The sequence below is a fragment of the Ascidiella aspersa genome, chromosome 2, assembly GCF_963924565.1.
Source record: "Ascidiella aspersa chromosome 2, kaAscAspe10.2, whole genome shotgun sequence".
NCBI classification, from domain to species: Eukaryota; Metazoa; Chordata; class Ascidiacea; order Phlebobranchia; family Ascidiidae; genus Ascidiella; species Ascidiella aspersa.
The window spans coordinates 5,305,532-5,325,727 of NC_139448.1; the positions used below are offsets into that span (position 1 = coordinate 5,305,532).

Here is a 20,196-nt window from a genome sequence, read left to right on the forward strand (position 1 = left end):
ATTTGGAATCCACGTTGTGGTCATTTCGGGCTATAAACAAAATATCTCCGGTGAAGGGAATAAATTGTGTTTTATTACTCTCGCTAATGAATAGATTTTGTGGAATCGATAAAACCGACATTTCAAAAAAGATTTTTTTTTTCGGACCGGAGAATGAATTGAAATGTTAACTAACCGCCAAGATGATCGAATTGCAAAAATATTTTGTGAAATTCCTAAAAACGATCCCTTTGTAAAAATAATATTTGGGGCCTAGGTATGAAAAAGGAAGATTGGAAGTGTTGCTACCAAGAAAAACAAACTAAAAGTTTTGTAAAATTAAAGCGAAATTCGAAAAACAAACTACGTTTTGAGATGAAATAACAAATGTACACGTTTATTAACATCAAGGCCATCGGATTTGAAAGACTTAAGTAATCAAGATTCAAGACTATCGGATTAAAAATTGCATTTTGTGAATTAAATTATTTCTAGCATCAACATAAAATTAATAGAGACGTGAGCAGACAATTTGTTTAATGTTTGAAAAATCAATTCCAATAAAGCTTTGGGCGCATTTGAAATTCCGCGCACACACAAACCGACGTGATTTATACTAGGGGCGACAGTGGCATGACCCCTTAGTCAACCAGGATATCAAAAACTTCCACAGGCCGATTATTTCGCTGGAGCTTAAACTCGAAATTGAATTCCGCCTTTTATCCGATTTGGCGGCGGTCAAATCTGGCCTGTCAAATACCCTTTGTATCTAAAGGCGTAATTCACAACAGAAACCCAAATTTCACCGAACAGTCACACTGATATGTTGGAATCGATTTAACACACGATTGCGTTTTGGCGTTAACGGAAATACAACAGCAACGAGTTTAAGAGCTTAGTGTGAATTGAACAGGACATTGTGCAATTTTGCACAGTGTTTTTTTTTTCAACAAAACTAATCAGGCAATTTTACAAAACGAACTTCAAAAAAAAAAAAAAAATTTCCAATAAATTTAATGTTGTAAAACTGGGAGTAAAGTACTTTCTGTGCCATCGTAATTGAGATGTTGAAACAATGTACATTTTTTGGGGGTCCACAAATCTGGGTAATCATGCCCCACACAAACTTTTATGCTGAGGTGGTGCCGGGTAAAGTTTATTGAATGTAAATTTACCAACTCTGCATTCATTTTTTACCATTTTATCCCATGTTGTGAGGTAAGAATTCTACAAATATGCTGAAATACCCTTTTACACCTGTGTTTCTCAAACTGGGGTCTGTGATGATGTTTTAAGCTTAAGGGGTCAGCCAAACATCTTCTAAATTAATTGATAAATTTTACTAGACTGGCAAATTTTATTAGCGAGAGACCAAATGTGAAGTTTTCTTTTCTATAAAGCATTTTTCTACAGAAAGAAACGACTGTCGGTGAAAAACAGACGCCCCAAAACATTACGATGTCTTGAAATAATATTAAGAAGTTACGACTCCATCCTTCATGGAATTTTATGGTAATAAATCATTTTATAGCCTGTGTACAGTAAGTAGTACAGTAAGTGCATGAGTGCTGGTTTGAATGTCAACAGTATTTATCGTACAATATATTATTTTTTATTTTCCTTATTGGGTTAATCGTTTGAACAAAGCAAAAAGGATCTACCAGGTAAAAAAATGAAGAACCACTAATGTACCAAACTCATAATTCCATGTACCTAGATCTTAACTTATAGGATCGCAAGACAAGAAGACAATCTGCGCAAAAAATCGTCCAAATACGATACTACGACATCAAATACAGAGTGCAATTTGATCGTCATTCAATTTTCAATACATGCCAGTAATCTTCGGGTCACACGCTCCACTACAAGGCCCAGCATTGATATATCGCGCCTCCGGTAGACAGGCATTGGGCAATTGAATGGCAACAAGCGTCACAAGTGTCGGGTGTGACGTCAATAAAGGCGTTTATTGCGTCTCGCCAAAGCGCATTTTCCGGAATTCAAGGCCAGCGAGATATTACAGCATCGTCGTAAAATAAGCCAAGATTGAGATGGGAGCCGAAGTAGGAACGTCGCTTTTTAAAGTGTTAATTGCAAAAACACTTTGGTATTTGGAACACAATATACACTTTTTTTAGTAACTTTAATAAAAATATTCAAGTCTTCGTATTCGATAAAATCACCAGTTTTTTGTTTATAAAACCAAAACCGTTTTTTCGGCAATTATTTTTGTCATTTTTTTTTCTTTTTTGTAATCGTTTTTATCGTCCCTTGAATCTTAACACTGATGATGGCACGAGGTATTGCCAAAACGTTTGTAAACATCGAAATGACATTTTTTGTCGAATATAATGGCTTTAATATTTTTTATTGAAATTACTTTGGTTTTCTCGTTCTATTTTGAAGCTGTTTACACAGGGGGTGTTTACACAGGGGCAATCCACTGCGTGATAAAACGGGCATAAACAATTTTATATTGACTTTGGAAATAAAGCTTTCTTGATTCTGCTTAAACCAGACACTTGCGTTTGATTCAGTTTCATGTTTGACATGCGCAAGGCAGTCTCGCATTTATTTGCACAGCGCTGGTCGTTGAAAGGGATTTTCTGGCTTAGGAATGCGGATATTTCGAACTGAGCTGCGCATATCGCTGGAATGCCAACAGACAAATCCAATAACAACTATTTACAACAGCGCTTTAGTCCATATGGGTCATTGCACAAATTAGGGTAATGAGCGGTTTTCCTAGATTTGTGTAAGAAAGGCATTTTAAAAGGGGTTTAGTTTGGAAGTATAACAATAGCCTTAAATTGTAATTTAAGCTTGTTATCTTTACAACACAATGAAACAAACCATGACGAAAAACAACAAACCTAAGTTACTGCCATCTATAGTATATGTGTGGCTGTGTTTGTGCTTGCAAAAAGCTACATATTAAGATTCGAGACGACTTGTTTGTAAATGGTTCTGATAAAATCAAAAGCGCAAAAGCATCTTAAAATTAAAACTTATACGAGGTGTACCCTAATATAGGTAAAGGATTTACGAATCTCAAGCGATTTCAGAAATATAATGATTTTAATACAGCAAAATTATTATCGATATGTGTAGATTATAGTTGTTTTTGGCCATGGTTTTAGTAACGATTTATCAAGGGTTCAGAATCACTACAAAATCACTTTTGGTGATTTTAGCATAATCAAGGTTTAGAAAAAGTTCAGTTCACATCGCTTTATATCGCACAAATGAAGCCTCAAACAGTTGCTATGTTGGTTAAATTTAAAACAGCTAAACCAGTGCTTTTCAAATTTTTTGCTGAAGTGGAACCCTATGGAAACATTCCACTGGCTCGAGGAATCCCAGTGTAATAAACACACCTCAATTAGCTAAGCAATTTAGAAATTGCGGAACCCCTGGACTGTACAAGCGGAACCCTGGTTGAAAACCACTGAGCTAAACCAACAGAAAGGCGAATAGCAAATAAAATATTTAAATGACATCTAAAATTAAACTAAAAAAGGTTGCAAAACCGGTCGTCCCGACATTTAATTAACGCTTTGACATTCTAATTACATGCAAAAGGTCTTTGGGCGGGTAACGTGCATTTATTCTTGGTATTTCTCGTCATAATGACCGCACCGGCATTTGTCTACACTTTCCGCAATGACGATTAACATCATTTTTGGAATACTTCTTTCTTATAAGCGCCGGCCAAATTTGGATAGAATGCAAATGTATTGCTTAAAGACAAAGGCTGTGTCTTTAAAGGTCATTTTGAGTATAGGCATATAAAACTATTTGGCTGTAAAATTTTAATTATAAACATTTTTTTTCATCCAGGTGGCTGCTTTTGTAGTAAAGAAAAGATAAGTATTTTCATGTAATAATCGTTAAAAATTTGCCAAAAATTAAAGAAAAACTGTGTACTGCAACAATCAGCTGCAAAAATTTGTAAATGGCAGAACACAGTTGGAAAAATACCCTTACTTGTCACACTGTGAGTGTTCAATATACCCAATAAGACACCTAATCATTGGAAGTTCGGTAAAACCAAAGAAGAACAAGGACTTCTTTCAACAGTCAAGCAGGCGCGTATATTAGAATTTGAGCGACAAGGCAGTAAAGCAGCAAATAACCACGTACACTGCTGTGTGGCTTTGATGCGTTGGCAGCGAAAGTGCTTTCACACCGCGAGACAGCGAGCGAGCGAGCAAAAACGCCGAGCTGCAGCGCGCGAGCACGGCATTCTGACGTCACAATGCCGCGTTTGCTGAGAGCGCAAGGTCCAATTGCAGCAGCGATTTTTCTGCAAAGCGGACTTGGCGTGGTGTTGCAGCGTTCGAAAGAGAGGCTAATTAATTATATCTTGGTTATTTATAGATGGTAATGCAACCCTAGTTCTCTAAAGCTGTTGGATTTGGCAAAGTTATATTCGGACTGCATTGGGCTTAAGCAGCAACATGCTTATTGCCCACGTAGTCGCAAAAATATTATACAACGAGCATCAATATTACACAATAATTAATGTGCAAATCACAATATAGCTTTCGTCACCATTACGAAGAACCCTAGTGTTCTAAAGAGATGAGATGAATTAAACGTAGTTATTTTTTCAACCCATCTTATTTATGGGTTACTTAAAGCATTTCAGTTACAACAAGCAATGCGCAAATCACAATATAACATTCGTCAAAATAACGAAGCTAACACTAGTGTTAATTCAAGCTTAGATGAATTTAACGTAGTAATTTTTTCAACCAAGCTTATGTGGATTTGGTAAGCATTGTACAGCGAATTTATTTGCAAATTTTTTTTTGTCCTGCCATTTTAACCACAATAGACAACAAAAACTAGTCAAAACGTTTTAATAACACGTCCAAAACCGGATTCCTTGAAAAGAGGCGCAAAAACTATACTAGCGTTGCAAAAAGCGGCATAGAAAGGCAGTTTTTTTCGCGCTTTCGAAAGGGGGCAGAGATAAATAGCCCGTCGGACAGGCGCTGCTATTTATAGCCGGTAATAGAGTGCAGCGAAATAAAGGGCGGGAGAGCCTCTTTGTAGCGGCTGCGGCGTCGACGGTCGGTGACTAGTCTGTGTTTACAGTTGAGAGCCACTCGCCTCGGCATTGTAATCATAGCAGCAGTAAAAAACGGCAGCAGCAACGGTAGAGCTACGTTTACGATATACAGCATACAATAAACACAGGCGGCTAATTCAAAGCTCGACGGAACGCTTTTTTACACTGCCTGCTTCTAAAAGCGTTTTTTCTTTCAAAATATCCGCAGGGTGTTTTAGTTCCTAATGGATAAGACGGAACAAAAACGACACAATGCGTAAAATATTTCCTAATTTTATGATCACGTTTACACCTTTTGAAAACGCCATGTTTTCGTTTAAAATCGATTTTATTTAAGAACAGATTTTTGTCAACCAGGCAACATATCAAGAGATAGAAATCGCTCTGGCGTAAAGTTATAAACCATGTTAGTTATCAGAACACATATGCTATTTTAACCAGACAACCACTGCTTGAAAAAACACCAGACTACACTTTATAACTTGTTCTTTTTCAAAAATGACAAAAACTGTAGTAAAAAAATAATAATAATATCCATTGCAAATGCATATGGCATTTTTTTCATTTTAGACTGCTTCTTTAAAAGCGTTTCTTTTCTTTAAACTTCGACCAATGGACTTGTAATACTCTTTTATATAAACAGGTTTATAGAACCTTTATTAAAACAGAAACCGTTTCCAGGTGAGTTGTGCCTGTCGATCATTGCTCCACTGACGCGTAAATAACAAGCGAAATTCGATGGGAAAATTTTGGAAAACTGACGCATTTGTGGAATATTCCACAACATGACCGCAGTTTCGTTTTAGACGTTTCAAAACCCTATTGTTAAAATAGCCTTTAAGTCCTCTAGTCTAAATCGTATTGTGAAATGGACTTTAACACAATACAAGAGTAAAATTGATAGCAACCAGCTATAAAAACAAGTCGGGAGACAGTTACATCCAACGCAGCTAGCAATAAACCAATATTGGCAAAGCAAATTACCGCCTAGAAATTAGGCCCGTTTTATTAGCTGGTTAGAATGGGCAAGGCTTGATATCCAAAGAAAATTGCACACGAAAATGGCATGATATTTCGGAAAGGTCTGTGTGGTGTTTTATTTTAAGGTCGATTTCTGCGGTTTACCTACTATTATTAGACCAATGCCGAAATAGAACACCCATAATCCACCGCCGAATCTCGCATTACAGAAATAACAAATATGCCGAAGTAAGCCTGTGCTTTTTAAAGTTGGAACGCTGAGATTATTCTTCAACACGTAAAACATCGATTGTATGAGAGCAGGGTTGCCAGACCATTTTAACAAAAAATTCGAAGATTTTTCTACGAAAATCTATAGCTTTTTTAAGACCTAAAATTTAATCGCTCGACGTTTTTTGGATACAATTTTAAAACCAAACACTATAAATGACACTACAACAATAAAACATAGTTGAAAAATTGTGTTTTTTACGGCGGTCTCTAAACACATAACTGGACATAAAATAAATTAAAACACAATTTTAAGACTTTTAAATAAACGTACGGTTAAGACTTTTAAATACTTTGCGGCAAGCCTGTGGAGCCACAAAACAAAAATTTGGGACACAGAAAAGTCTGCACCCTTCAATTTCATTCAAAAAATGTAAGTAAAAAAATAATTGGATGGAAATAATAAATGGAAAAAATAATTCTCTAGTCTTTGTTAATTACCGCATTTGTCTAATTCTAAATAGGGTAATAAGGTGGCACTATATAACGACAAGACACATTAAAATCTTGACAAGCATTTTAAGATTTAACCGAATTTTGTAGAAGTCACATGAAAGTACCCGATCAGTTTGCTGGTACTGTACAATTCATGATTAAACGCAGAAAAAAAATAACCAACCTGTAGCGAACTAAGCTCTCCAATGTCGTCGGGCAGCCTCGTCAGCTGGTTTGTGTTGAGGCAGAGTTCGACCATGGAAGCCCACGAGCTTACGTCAAGCGGTAGGGAGGTGAGCTGATTGCAGCGCATGTTCAACTTGGAGAGGTGCTGGGCTCGCGAGAAGATCTCGAAGGGGATTCGGCTCACCTGCATACGAAAGAACAACTAATTAAGAGCAGTTCCGTTTGTTTAAAGCAGCCTTTCTTAACCTGGGGTAAATTTACCCCAGGGGGTAAATGAGCTATCAATCAAAATATCCACATCAGCTGACAGGACAGAAAAAGTGTGCAAGCCGTAGGTATTTGGTGGCCTACTTTCCTAGTTCAGATTAACTGCTAATTCGAAGTTAGCCTATAGTAGCCTATTAATTCTTTATCATCTAGTGTCGGTAACATTATTTTTCGCGATGATAGCAATTTTAGTTAATTGGCAACATCCTTATCTCTTAGTAACTTCATTGTTAGATCATAACTGACATAATTTGGTACTCGTTTCTAAAAAAAATAGAACCATTTTATATATTGGGGGTAAATCTGATATTCATCTTTGTTAAAAGGGTAAAACATACAAAAAAGGTTAGGAACCCCTGGTTTAAAGCATGGCTGCGGAGTCGGAGTCGGAAACTGTCTGGATAAAATTGATTCATTTCGTTAGGGTCGGGCTTGGGACTTGAGTAATCTAAAAAGCAATTCGGTTCACCCTCGCATAAAAGAATAACGATCGAGTTAAGAGCAGTATCGCCTTTATTTAAAGCAGGGGTTATCAAACTTTTTTTACTTAGCGGATCCCCTTACGCTTCCTTCAAATATTGGCGGATCCTTTTTAAACGGCAAAAATTGAAAAAAAAAATGCTGTACAGTTATTACTCTAACATTCATTTAAATACTCGCTGTCTGTAAACTAGCTGTCAAATACTAGTTAACTTTAAAATTTAAAAATGCAAATATTACGACTAATACAATTCATCCGCCTCAAACATAGAAGAGATGCTATACGGCCCATTTAAACTTAGATGACGACAGGACCTTAAGTGGCAAACTGAACGATTTAAAAATATGAAGATTAAACGTAAATGGCGACAATGACTTCAAATGGGAGCAAGTATTCGTTAGACTTTTCTGCCTTGGTCAAAGTCAGTCATTAATAAGTTCTAGTCATTTAAGAGAAACAAATTTCATTAAAAAAAAGGGAAATATGGGGTCTTCCATAGACCTGATAAAGTAGTGCGCAATCTTGTAAACTTTGAAACACAATTGATCGAGAATTACTAATTTCCCAGTTTAAAATAGAAAAACACGGCTTTCTCAACCAAAATGGGTTATTACAATACTCAAGGTCAACATTTCCACGTGGGTTCAAAACCAGTAACAGAAATAGCTCGAACAGCAATCGTCAAAACAAAAGGCGAAACCAAAGGAGTTGAACTCTGCGTTGAAAGACCCGCAGGTTTACGAGCAATGTTGCGACAAAACGTGAAGCTACAGACACGACGCCGTAAAACAACGACGACTATAAATAGCGAGCGAGACGAACAAAGCGACTGAAAATAGCAACAACAAGAGAAGTTGCTCAGCAGGGGAGGGTTGTGATTACTATTGCGCTAAAGCTGGAAAATCCACAAAAGCAGGTCTTTAAACTGGGGGTGGGGTGTTTTTTACGGGTCGCGAGTAGACCTAAAAGTCTTGCATGTGCAAAGTTGCTACTAGGGATGGTCGATACTTGACATTACAATTCGATATCCGATACCCGATATTTTTTGACAAAAAGTATCGCGATTCGACCCGATACTAATGACGTCATTGCTATCCCCAAATAAATAACATAGATTAAAATAAAAACGTTCAAAGATATTGTTTGCTTACAATGAGTTGTTAACCTACTATGTTTTGATCAATTTACCTTTCAAGAAATTGCTTTTGGGTGGCAAATCATGGCTATAATAACTACATTATTCCGTATAGGATCGGAATCGATACGATCTTAGTATCGGACGAGTATCGATACTACCACTTGGCATAGGGTATTGTATAAAATTTGATATTTTTGGACAGGAGTTTTTTTTAAGGTTTGGTTTGGGTGACCGCTAAGTAGTTTTAAGAGACCGCAAGTGTTTCATTTAAATACCAAAAAGTTGCAAGTCCAAAATTTGGGAAACCGCTGGAGAAATTTGGGGGACCGTTTCGATCCCCCAAAACACCTTAAAAAAAACACTGCTTTTGGAAATCCTTAGTTGATACAGAATAAAACTTACACTCGCCGGTGTTTATTAATCAGAAACGTGAAATGTTTTGTTGAACAATCAAACCTCAAGATAGCCAAAAACACGCGTTTAATAAGTAGACATGTTTAGGCGGTGTGGTACGCACACATATTCTATCTAGATCTGGCCGAGTTATTTATGCGTTACGAAATTTAAAAAAGTCTGTTGCCAGTACACTATCACTGCGACACGGTAAATCAAGCAATAAATCAACCCGTGGTTAATTACACCAGTCCCGGAAAACTGGTCTAAAAATCACACCTGTTATTTCTCAGACATTTTTTCGCAAAAACTTCTAAAAGAAGGAAAATAAATCAACGTTTATGCGCCTGTGGTAGGTAAATGCAGGAATTGCTCGACATCGCTTTGGGCGTATGGTCAGGGCGTTTTCATTAGTTGTATGTTACGTGTTTGATCTTTGTACTCCCGATAACTGTTGTGACGTATATAGCATGACGTTATAAATTCAAATAATCTGTGGTTCGCAATACAATAATAGGTTTGTTTAGGGGGGGAAATGCGTGGATAACGACGACAGCTTAGATCAAACATAAAAAACGAAAAACCTTAAAAGCAATGCTTTCAACACAAAAAATGGGACAAAAAATAAAATTCGACTTACATACGAATAAATGCGACTTCACCAAGGCCAAGTGTTCTTTTAAGCCTAGCATTTCCTGTTTTGACACGGACGGTTGGTACAACGTGTAGCATTTGTAACATTTCGAGTCAGCTGTTGGGCGTATTACAACAGCCACGCAAAGAGAGGCCAGACCGACTGCCGCTGCGTAAACGCCCGGACAACTAACCAATGAGTATACGCCGGTTAAGCATGCAAGGAATGCAGCTAATTGAATTTTTAAGCTTGTCGGCCGTACAAGCCAAGGCGGAATTCTTCGCAATTCAAGTATGTTAATTTCCTTCAATTGATCCGCAAAAAATATATAGCAACTTATCCCTAGGAAAGTGATTTCGTTAGTTTTTACTGCTGATGGTTTAATTAGGATGCGAGTTACTATTCGGAAAATTTTGTTTGGCCAAACTTTGTTGCCTAATAATCATTGGTTTTAGTAAAAACGTAAAATAAAATGTCAAAACTAAGTTCAGTATCGTTAATACAACGTCAAAATCTTGAAAATGTTTGCGCCTAAATATGCGTTATGAAAATATACTGAAAAATATACCTTGCTATTATTACACATGCGTGTTACATGTCTTAGCCAAACAGGTGAAACAACTAATCGTGTATGGCTAATACAACATTTTTCGCAGCCTAATTTCTGTGCTTCAAATATGCTTTCAAAAACTATATCGAAAAAACATAGCTGGCCATTAAAAGAGAAATGCGTGCTGCCACGTACAGCCTCTGCGTAACGATATAGTGCGTAGATTATATCTCCGCAGGGAGCCCTGTACGTAATAACGGCTCTCGGGTGACCTCATTAAAGGTAAGGTCACGGGCAAGGTATAACGCGATGCTTCAATTGAAGTTGACCTGAAACGCCATTAGACGAACACCGGGCGTCGGTTCAGTTATATCCGGACCTTTGAAGTGTTAGAGACGGACGTTAAACACTCTTTGGCTAATTAGGATAAACGGATTTGTAACGTAGATTAGCGTGTTGCATTTTTCAGGAGTGGCAATGTATAATAATAATAATAATACAAATGTACAGCGAGCTGACTGGCAAAACAAAAAGAACACTTTTCACCATCCCTTAAAACAGAGGTTTTTAAACTTTTTTTGGCAGATAAGTTAAGTTTTCAGAGATGACGTCATAAATTTACGTCAAAATCAAGTAGACTTTAGAAACCTGCTTTTTACGGATCAATAAATGTGAAACTGAAGTCTAAATACATTTAAGAAGAAGGCGCCGAGTGTTTTTTTCCAAATAAATCATTTTTTTGGAAAGTTTCAACTGATTTTTTCAATTAAACACCAAGAGAAACACGGGACATCAGTTCAGATATATCCGGACCTTTGAAGTGTTAAAGACGGACGTTTAACAAATGTGCGACTTCGGCTAATTAGGATAAACGAATTTGTATCATAATTAGCTTTTTATTGTGTATTGGGACTCTAGAATATTAAAAATAAGTATTCTTACAGCAAGATAGCCAGAAAGTCAATAAGAATACCTCTGTATCTTAATTTAAAACGGGGGTTTAACCCTCTTTTAAATGCGAACTCCAAAAAAGAGTTTTTACAACAAAAAACACAAACTGACGTCATAAAACGAGTAGACTTAAGTAACACGCAGTTTTCCGATCAACAAATTCAAAACGGAAATAAAGTCTAAATACAGTAAGGATGGCGCAAAAGCGTAGTTTCCAATTAAGATTACTTTATTTAAAAAATGTTATTTGATTTCTACATTATACATCAAGATTTCAGCTAGGCCTTCATGGATCCCTAATAGTCGGCGTTCAAGCAACGGGTCAACGGACCAGGTTTAAGAACCTCTGATGTAAAGTATTTAACTGCAATGATCAGAACTCATTAAAATCTTACCCGTTTTATTTTGGACCCTTGTTAAAATCTAAGTAAGCAGGCCTGAGATTAAGTTAAAAACATCGAAAATGGTCACATTATCTACTTGGGATTTTCGGTGGCCAGTGCTATTCACCTATAGCTTTATTTAAAAGGGAGGTAGCACAATGTTTTGCGAAAAAAACAAATACAAGGTGTTTTAAAGGTACTTGGGTACATATGCACGTTAAATTCGACGATTTAAGCATCACTACCTGTTCGGTTAGATTCATTATCGATTACGTTTGACTGTTTACTGTTACGTCATAGTGCTCATGGTTTATCTAGCGATCATTCTCGAACGAAACCCCGCAAAAACGGTGACGTATTTTGGGTTCCCATAAAACCGAAACAAGAAACACTGTTTTTTTTAAGTTTATAAACAACAATAGTTATACCGATCAGCCAAAAAAAGAGATGAATAAAGATGTCATGAATTACTGTCAAATACGGCGTCCAATTTTTTAAAATGTGCCGAACTAAGTCTTTACGACCCAAAATAGCTATCTGATTGTGTTATAAAAGGGTCGCAAAACATGTCAGCGAGCTTCTGCTGACTTATTTACTTAAAATGCACCACAACAGCAAACGCCGGGATCCGAATGTTTACAACGTAAATAAGAAGCTTCCCAGACAAATGAACAAAAACATGTAAGTACATCCGTTGACCGCTGGCCGTTTGCAATTCGACTAAATCACGCTTGGAATTCAAATCGTTTAAATTTTTTTTTTGCTATTTGTTAGCCTGATGACAAATTCTACTTTACCCAACACCTAGCTATTTTTATAAATTACGTGTAGAAAATAGTTTTCACAAAATGTGTACTATTAAGTTCTGCCTAAAACAGGGCAAATTAAATTTTTAAACGATTTATTTCATCAAAATTCCCTCCAGGACTCTTTAAAATGTACACCCGCCATTTCTTATGCTTAACAAAACACGTGCACGTCCACATAAGTTACCACTTCAACGGAAGCAGTTAACTGCTCAGCTAGCGAACGCATTCCTCAAATTCCAGCTCACAAAAGGCTTGTTTACCAAATCGACTGCCGGCCTTTTCCCGCCAATTCGTCTCATTCCAAACCGTGAAAAAGAACAAAGCCACCTCAGTGACGCATAATAATGCAACAATCGCTTTAACTGGAACGGCTTAATTGTCCGTTTTTGGCGCGCTGGGCAGCCAGTTTTGAAGCGAGCTAGCGTATTATTAGCGTGGCTTAAAAGTGAAGGCCTGTCTTACGTAGCTGAAACATAATATCGGTGCTAAGTGGGTTAGGTTACAGGGAGACCTCGCACGTCCGTTTCTGATTGAAGAGAGCTCGACTGCGGCGTGGTGTTGGACGAATTTTGCCGGTTACACGCGGCGCTGGAAAAGTATATGTGACTGCTTTTGTCCTTCGCTTATGGCCCCTTAAATATTGGCGACAACGAATTCTACTTAATTTTTAAACTGAGAAAAAATTGTTGTTTTAAATTAAATTTCAACTGAGAAAAAGGTTGCATTTTTATGTAAGCTATCAGAATAATTTAATACATTTTTAATTGAAATTATAAAAGTGAAGTTTATAGAGTGGAATAGAGATACTTTTATGTCGCCAAAGTGATCAAATAAAAGATCTTAAATGCTAAATGAAAAACTTTTGCATAAACTTATTTTAAAAGAAATGTCTGCACTCAGTACTAAGATCAGCAACACTATTCATTGCATTAAAAAAGTTAGAAAAATAGAACCAAAATAATTTTGCACTTTGATAAATCCCTCTTCTTTTAAAATACTAAAATAAAAAACGGCTATTAGGTGCTATAAATATAAAAGATATTGGAGACCAGCACTTTGCAAGGCCATGTATTATTAACAGGCCTGGCCTGTTATTTTGCTGGACAAAGGCTATTAGCTTTAGCTTTGCAGACCTGCAGTGTTTAAGTGCCTTTAAAAATTCATGAAGGTCTGGTTTTGGAATAAATTTACAAACTAAATGCGCTGAAGAGATAAAAGTTAAGTGTGCTGGGGCAAATAAAAGTGATAATTGGATTACAGGAGACAAATCCTGACTGCTTAACGCAATTAGGAACGATTCCAGCTAATTGCACTTTGGTTGCCATAATACAGAGACTAAACAAAACACTTTCACGTTTTTTTATGTAAAACACATGGTTGCCGTACAATTTTACGAAAGAAATATAAATAAATTTGAAAGACAATTTATTGCTTTATAAATTATCATTTATTTGCATATCATTTATTTATGCTAAAGGAATTAATCTAAACCCAAAGTAAAACCAGATCTTTTTAACTAAATGTTAAATTCACAAATTGTCAATTCTACCCTTAGCCTTTATACCAATCTAAAAAATAACAATTTCTAATCTATTTTTATAGTTTTTCAGTTAAACATTGATACATGGTCGAGTGCATGGCATCCAATGATATTTTAAGTCATGAAAAGGTAAAATTTTTTTAACAAATATTAATTTTAAAATACCTGATTGTGCTCCATATTGAGGGAGACCAGTGCGGTGAATTGGGAGGGTCCTCCGACAGGATATGTGGCGAACTTGTTTCTTGCAAGCGTCAGGCTGTTAAGGTTAGTGAGGCTTGTAAGGAAGCCCTAGAAAAATATTTCTGGCTCATTATAACTTAATTTTATTATAAAAAATAAAAACAAGCAACAGGCAACGTTATCTTTAAAGTATGTAAGTTCATCCCATAAATGCAGATTAATATTATGGGTGTGATTTAGTTAGTTTTGCAAGAAGAATTCTAGGCAAAACGTTGCAATATTTTTTGTAAATTATACTTTGTTAAACATGTTCTCTCCTAAAAATATTGAAATTATACAGAAATCTTTCTGTTAAAAAAGTTTTTTTTTCAGCTTTTAACATGTATAATAAAACTATGTTTAAACTACACAAACAAAATGCGTTCCACCATTAAGAAGGTAAAAATGTAGGGTTACACATTTCATTATATAAAAGATGATACATAGTAATATAAAAAAGTTTTTCGCAGTGTTACGAATAAGAAAAGCCTATGCTATCACACTTCACTAAAAAAACCACGAAAACAGAGCATGTATCTATCGGGACTTTCTGAGAGCCGCAAAATTAAAAAAGAAGCGCTGAGAGCGAACGTACATCGGGAAGTGCTTCGATGTCGTTATTTTCCAGGTTCAGCTCGTCAAGCAGGACGCAGTTTTGCAGGGAGCGCGGCAAACTGAGCAGGCGGTTGTACTTCAGGCCCAGTCGACTGAGCTTGCTCAGATTTCCTGTCGGAGCAAGAGGACGTTAGCTCGTCGCCGAGTGGTTAATAACACGCCCCGGCCTGAGCTACCGACAATTACATGCCTCGATGGGCTGACAGGGTATCGTTGCTCTGCGCTGACAGCCCTTTTGCCACTTTTACTGTATGTGTGTGCTTGTGGATTAATGCACATCAAAATATTTAAAGATTTTTCAAAATTTTTTAAGAAAAAATGGATTGTCCATTTTTTTCTAAGCTACCATGCAATATGTGTGTGTTTGTGGAATAATGCTCAAGTCAAAATTTTTAAAGCAGCTATTGTGCAAATGCTTTAAGTGAGATTAATTTGCCGCCTTTAATGATCCAGGCTTAATTTGCTTTTGTGCAATGAATTAATAATTAACGACACATAACTCCCCCCAGCCCCATAGAAAATCAATTGATTTAACAGTAAACATAAAACAGAGAAGGATTGGAAAACAAGGCTAAACAATCACAGCTAGACAAAACAATCATAATATAACAAAAAACACCTCGTTAAGATGAAAATTAAAGCAAAACAATGGGTCTTTTAACAAGTTCTATCAAACAAAATGTTGCCATTTAGACAACCACAGCATTCAGATTGTTTTTATTGCATTTCCAAGTGTGTATATAAATAGGCTATAGCGACTTTTATTGTATTGCCAAGTGTGTATTTTAATTTCCATCATTAAAGTTGTAGCTACACTACATTAAACAGCTAGATTATAGTGTTAAAGTTTCCTACATAAAACAGGCTTGACATTTACCTACAAAGTTCAACCATACGCTATCATACAGGTTTTAAAACAACAAGATGTTTGATGAATCAAGCTTACCTAACGACTCTGGCAGTGCGGTTAGCTTGTTGGTTTGAAGGTCAAGGAAGGTCACAAGACGACATTGGCCAATTTCATCAGGAATAACTTCCAACTCATTGTAGGAAAGATCAATCGTAACCAGCTGAGTCAGTTTTCCTGTAATATTTACAAGTGTCTCAAATTTAACAAAATTATTATTGGCAGTATAACAGGTTTCCTGGTGCCAATGTTGCTCTACAGCAGACATCTTGACAGAAGATCTAAGTTTTTGATTGGTGGAATGAAGAATTTTGCTATATGGTTAGACTGATGTCTACCTATCAAAGGAAATGGCAAGCGATGATGACAAGTGAATATATATGAAATATTATGGTAAAAAATATCAAAATTCAATAAACCATGTTTTTTTCGGATATGGTTTTGTGAACTGCCAAAAATATTAGAAAAAATATATAAAAAAGAACAAGATCTGGCGTAGTTGCATATTAGCACAACTATATAATAATATACATATTTTGGAAAACAATGGTTGGAGGTTGGGGTAATATGTAGTAGGAAAATCTAAGTACATACAGAAGTAGGTAACATTTTAAATGTTTTAAATATCTCTTTATTCTTTTTTAACAACTAAAAATGCTACCTACTTCTGCATGAACTTTGAATGTTTTACTACGTAAATATAAATACATCTTGAGATAGAAATGGAGATAAGCAGACCATATTGGGTCCATCCAAAGAACATTTGAGATATTATTTCACGTCAATCCGGTAAATTTACTGAAGGGCTTTCCCATTTATTACAAGAAGCAAAACGATAGCGCAAAATCAATTTCCGCTTGAGAAGACACAAGGCCTTGAGTGGGGTTCGTATTGCAAATACTGGACCACACACTAGGGTCAATTACACTTAAGAAATCAACACAAAAGATATTAGGTCTTAAAATATAAAAAAATTACTATGCAATCTACTTCATAACATAACGTTGACATGCAATAAAAATTGGCTGAATTAATTTACTTTTGGGTAAGATTAAATTTGTGTGGTTTGCTTTAAAATAATTTACTCTATATTTGTAATGTATTGATGTTGGAATTGTCAGAGTAGAACTTCTTTGTAAATGCATAGATACTTAGCCAGAATGGATAAAATTTATATATAGCAAACAGCAAAGTCCCACTACATTGTAAAAAGTTGCAGAGTAACGAAACTGGCCCAATTTGGACATGCTCAATTTTTAAATCACAAAGTTCAACAATCGCTGATGTAAAAAACATTTTTTCAAAAAAAAACAATCTGCCATCATTGTTGAAAGATTTTAAATTTTTTTTTTTTTTTTTGGAAACAAAAAAGATGTTTATGAAACCTAAGGCACAGGGTTTTAATCAAACTTTTGAAAAAAAAAAAAACTGTACACCCTGTTTATATTTCAACGTATTACATAATTTGCTAATAAAAGACATAACACAAAATTGCCATACAATTATATCCATTTAATGAAAAAAAACATTACAACAATACTTGTTGTGGTTTGGTTATCGATTGACAAACATGGCTAAAATGTAATTATGCATAAATAAATAATTTTATTAGTGTTGCACATGCCCAGTTACGAATGTAGCAATTAAATTCTTAGACACCAAGAAAGTTGAACCATATAAAATAATTTTTCACACCAACCAATTTCAGCGGGAATCTGCTTGACTTTGTTTTCGCGAATGATGAGTTGTTCCAGGTTTTCAAGCTGCTCAATCGCCGGATCGATCGTTGAGATTTTGTTGAATCGTAGGTAAAGCTTGCGGAGGGACTTTAACTGGTAAACGACCGGTGGAATTTGACGGAGTTTATTGTGCCTTGAAACAAATAAAAGTATCAGTATAAATCAATATAGGTCTTAATGTAAAACAATGATTCGTAAAAATATGCAGTTAGAGTTAATGCGTTTTGCAAATTGCAATTTTATTGACAAAATACCAAATTTTAAGTTTGTTAAACCCACCAGTTAAAGCCAACTACAAAAGCAATACAGGAAATGCCACGCCAGTATAATAAAGCTATATTAATGCAAATTTTTTTATCCTTTTGTGCTAAGCTTGTATGTTAATAAGGTGTAGTAAGTGCTTACATAAATGCAAATTAACATGTAGGGTTTGTCTTAATAGGATGCAAATTGTCAGCTGTAGACAGTTATGAGATAAGTTTTTTTTTATTGAAGATCACTTGTATCTCTTTGTATTAGTTGGATGCCAACAAAAAAGTATAGGACACTGAATGACATATAGACTATTGTATGAATATGTAAAATATACACTAAAACTGTTTAGTATAACTGTCGGCAAACTGACATAACTAAGTTTAATACATGTTAAAAATGTAATCATATTTTTTTGTATAAATCTACACTTTCTTACTAACAGGTTAAGCTACATGGAATAAACGGCAACAATTTTAAACGGCTGCCTACTATCTCTGAACACAACACTGCATAGATCTTTCACGTATGAAAACAAATCACACAATTACAAGACCAAATTTGATGAACTGATAAATTGCCATTGCCTACATGGACATAAACAGCAAGATAATTGAACAAAAAAAAAATGCAAACAACAGTGTCCAGCAGAAGGTGACTGCTTGTTACCTATAAAACACCTAAACTTTGACTTACCTTAATTCTAGCATCTTTAGTAGCTTGAGGTTTTGCAGGGATGACGGGAGCGTAGTGAGATGGTTTTCGTAAAGGGCAAGTGTCGACAAATTGATCAGGCACCCAAGTTCGTCCGGAACCCTTGTAAGCTTATTTTTATACAGGTACATCTCGGTCAGATGCGACATGTCCTTGATGGTAAGGGGAAGCGTGATAAGGTCAAGTCGACTTAAGTCCAGCTGTCTGTCCTGGGCCTCTTTGCATTTTGCGATGCGCTTCTGGGCTTCGTGGGTAAGCGCCTTTTCCTGTTTTTTGGTTTTCGCCCTTCGTGTTGGCTGGTCTGGGTACTTGACCGACTTTTTGGAGTTAATTTCCTTAGAGCCGTGGTCGTTGGTCAGTTTTTTGGCAAAAGACAGCCTGCCGGATGATGTTGCATTCGTCTGAAAAATTTTCATTAGAAATTTTTTGCTGCGCAATAGTTTTGAGATCTTGTATTTCGGAATTTCTGTTTTGAGTCTAGGTAGACACTATACTCGGTAACTGATTTCAAGATCTGTCTGGTAAACCAATTAATAGTTATATATGTTGGAGATCCACAGTTATGTCATTTTTGAACTGATGCCAATAAGCGATTTTCTTTTTTTGCGAACCGATACACTCTACTGTTACCCATTTTTTTACACATACTTTGAGATACCCTACTTAAATGGACATAATTTAACTTGCATTCAAATGTCGACTTAGTTATTTATACCACTTTGCATGATGTGGATCAAACACTGTGTTAAATTGGCCAAAATAAAAATGAAATCAAAGGAAAAATTTGCGAAAAAGCAAAAAAAAACTGTTCTCTGATATATATATAATGAAAACATAATTGGATAACCGCACTTGGAACATAAAAGTTTTGACAATAAAATAAATTATTCTTGTTACGCTACCCTATAACATTTAAAATTGTCAAAACATATAGATTTTATTTTATTTTAGAAAAACTGTACTTTCGAGTTTTACCTGGTTTTTATCTGAAGAATTCATTTTTGGGATGCAAGATTTTTTAAATTTTGTTTCTTCTTGGTATATCCGCTAGGTTGCTGATGAAACTATTTCACACAGACATGTGTTGACACAAAATGAAAAATCCATTATAGTTTACATCACACCAAGCTATACCTGTAAAGAACAATTACCAAATAAGAAACTACTATTCCGTTTTTTTTTAATATTACAGCTTCAATGGTATTTAGTGATGTTTTGGTTCAGATTTGCTACCTGGCCTCCAAGTAGTTTTATTTAGTCATTGTTTAAACACACACAGCTTGTTTGTATTTTACTTTTAATTTTGAATATTTCCTGGAGGTTTTATATGGTTTCAAAATATACTTAAGTAGGTATAGGGATTTTAGATAAGATTCTAGACGGCAGTAGAAATCACTAAAGTTTTCTATGGCCTGTCACTTTTGCCACATAATCACTTTCTAAATATTTTCATAATTACTAATTACTGAACTAAACCCTAAACTAACTTAACTCAAATTGTATAGATGCCCTTAGAAAGTGTAGTAATTAAGGCATAGGCTTTCTTCACAAGTATTCTACTGTGGAAATTCAAATAACAAAACGAAACAACACACACGTTATTAAGTTCCGTGTTTAACTTTGATTAACTGTATTTTCATAGCTCTTGTAAACACAACACAATCCTAACCCAA

At 35.6% G+C, this 20,196-nt stretch overlaps 1 protein-coding gene across 1 annotated transcript in view; it reads right to left on the bottom strand.

Moving 5' to 3' along the window:
* Positions 1-19,650, bottom strand: part of LOC146163286 (uncharacterized) — a 33,613-nt gene extending 13,963 nt beyond the window's left edge. Inside the window, exons 1-7 of the mRNA XM_083383098.1 lie at positions 19,499-19,650; positions 18,506-18,924; positions 17,518-17,690; positions 15,858-15,995; positions 14,892-15,022; positions 14,240-14,365; positions 6,927-7,112 (exon numbers count right to left, since the gene is read on the bottom strand). Of these exons, the coding sequence (XP_083239224.1) occupies positions 6,927-7,112; positions 14,240-14,365; positions 14,892-15,022; positions 15,858-15,995; positions 17,518-17,690; positions 18,506-18,924; positions 19,499-19,522 (1,197 nt within the window). The 5' untranslated portion in view covers positions 19,523-19,650. The remainder of the gene's footprint in view (positions 1-6,926; positions 7,113-14,239; positions 14,366-14,891; positions 15,023-15,857; positions 15,996-17,517; positions 17,691-18,505; positions 18,925-19,498) is intronic.
* Positions 19,651-20,196: the final 546 nt, after the last annotated feature.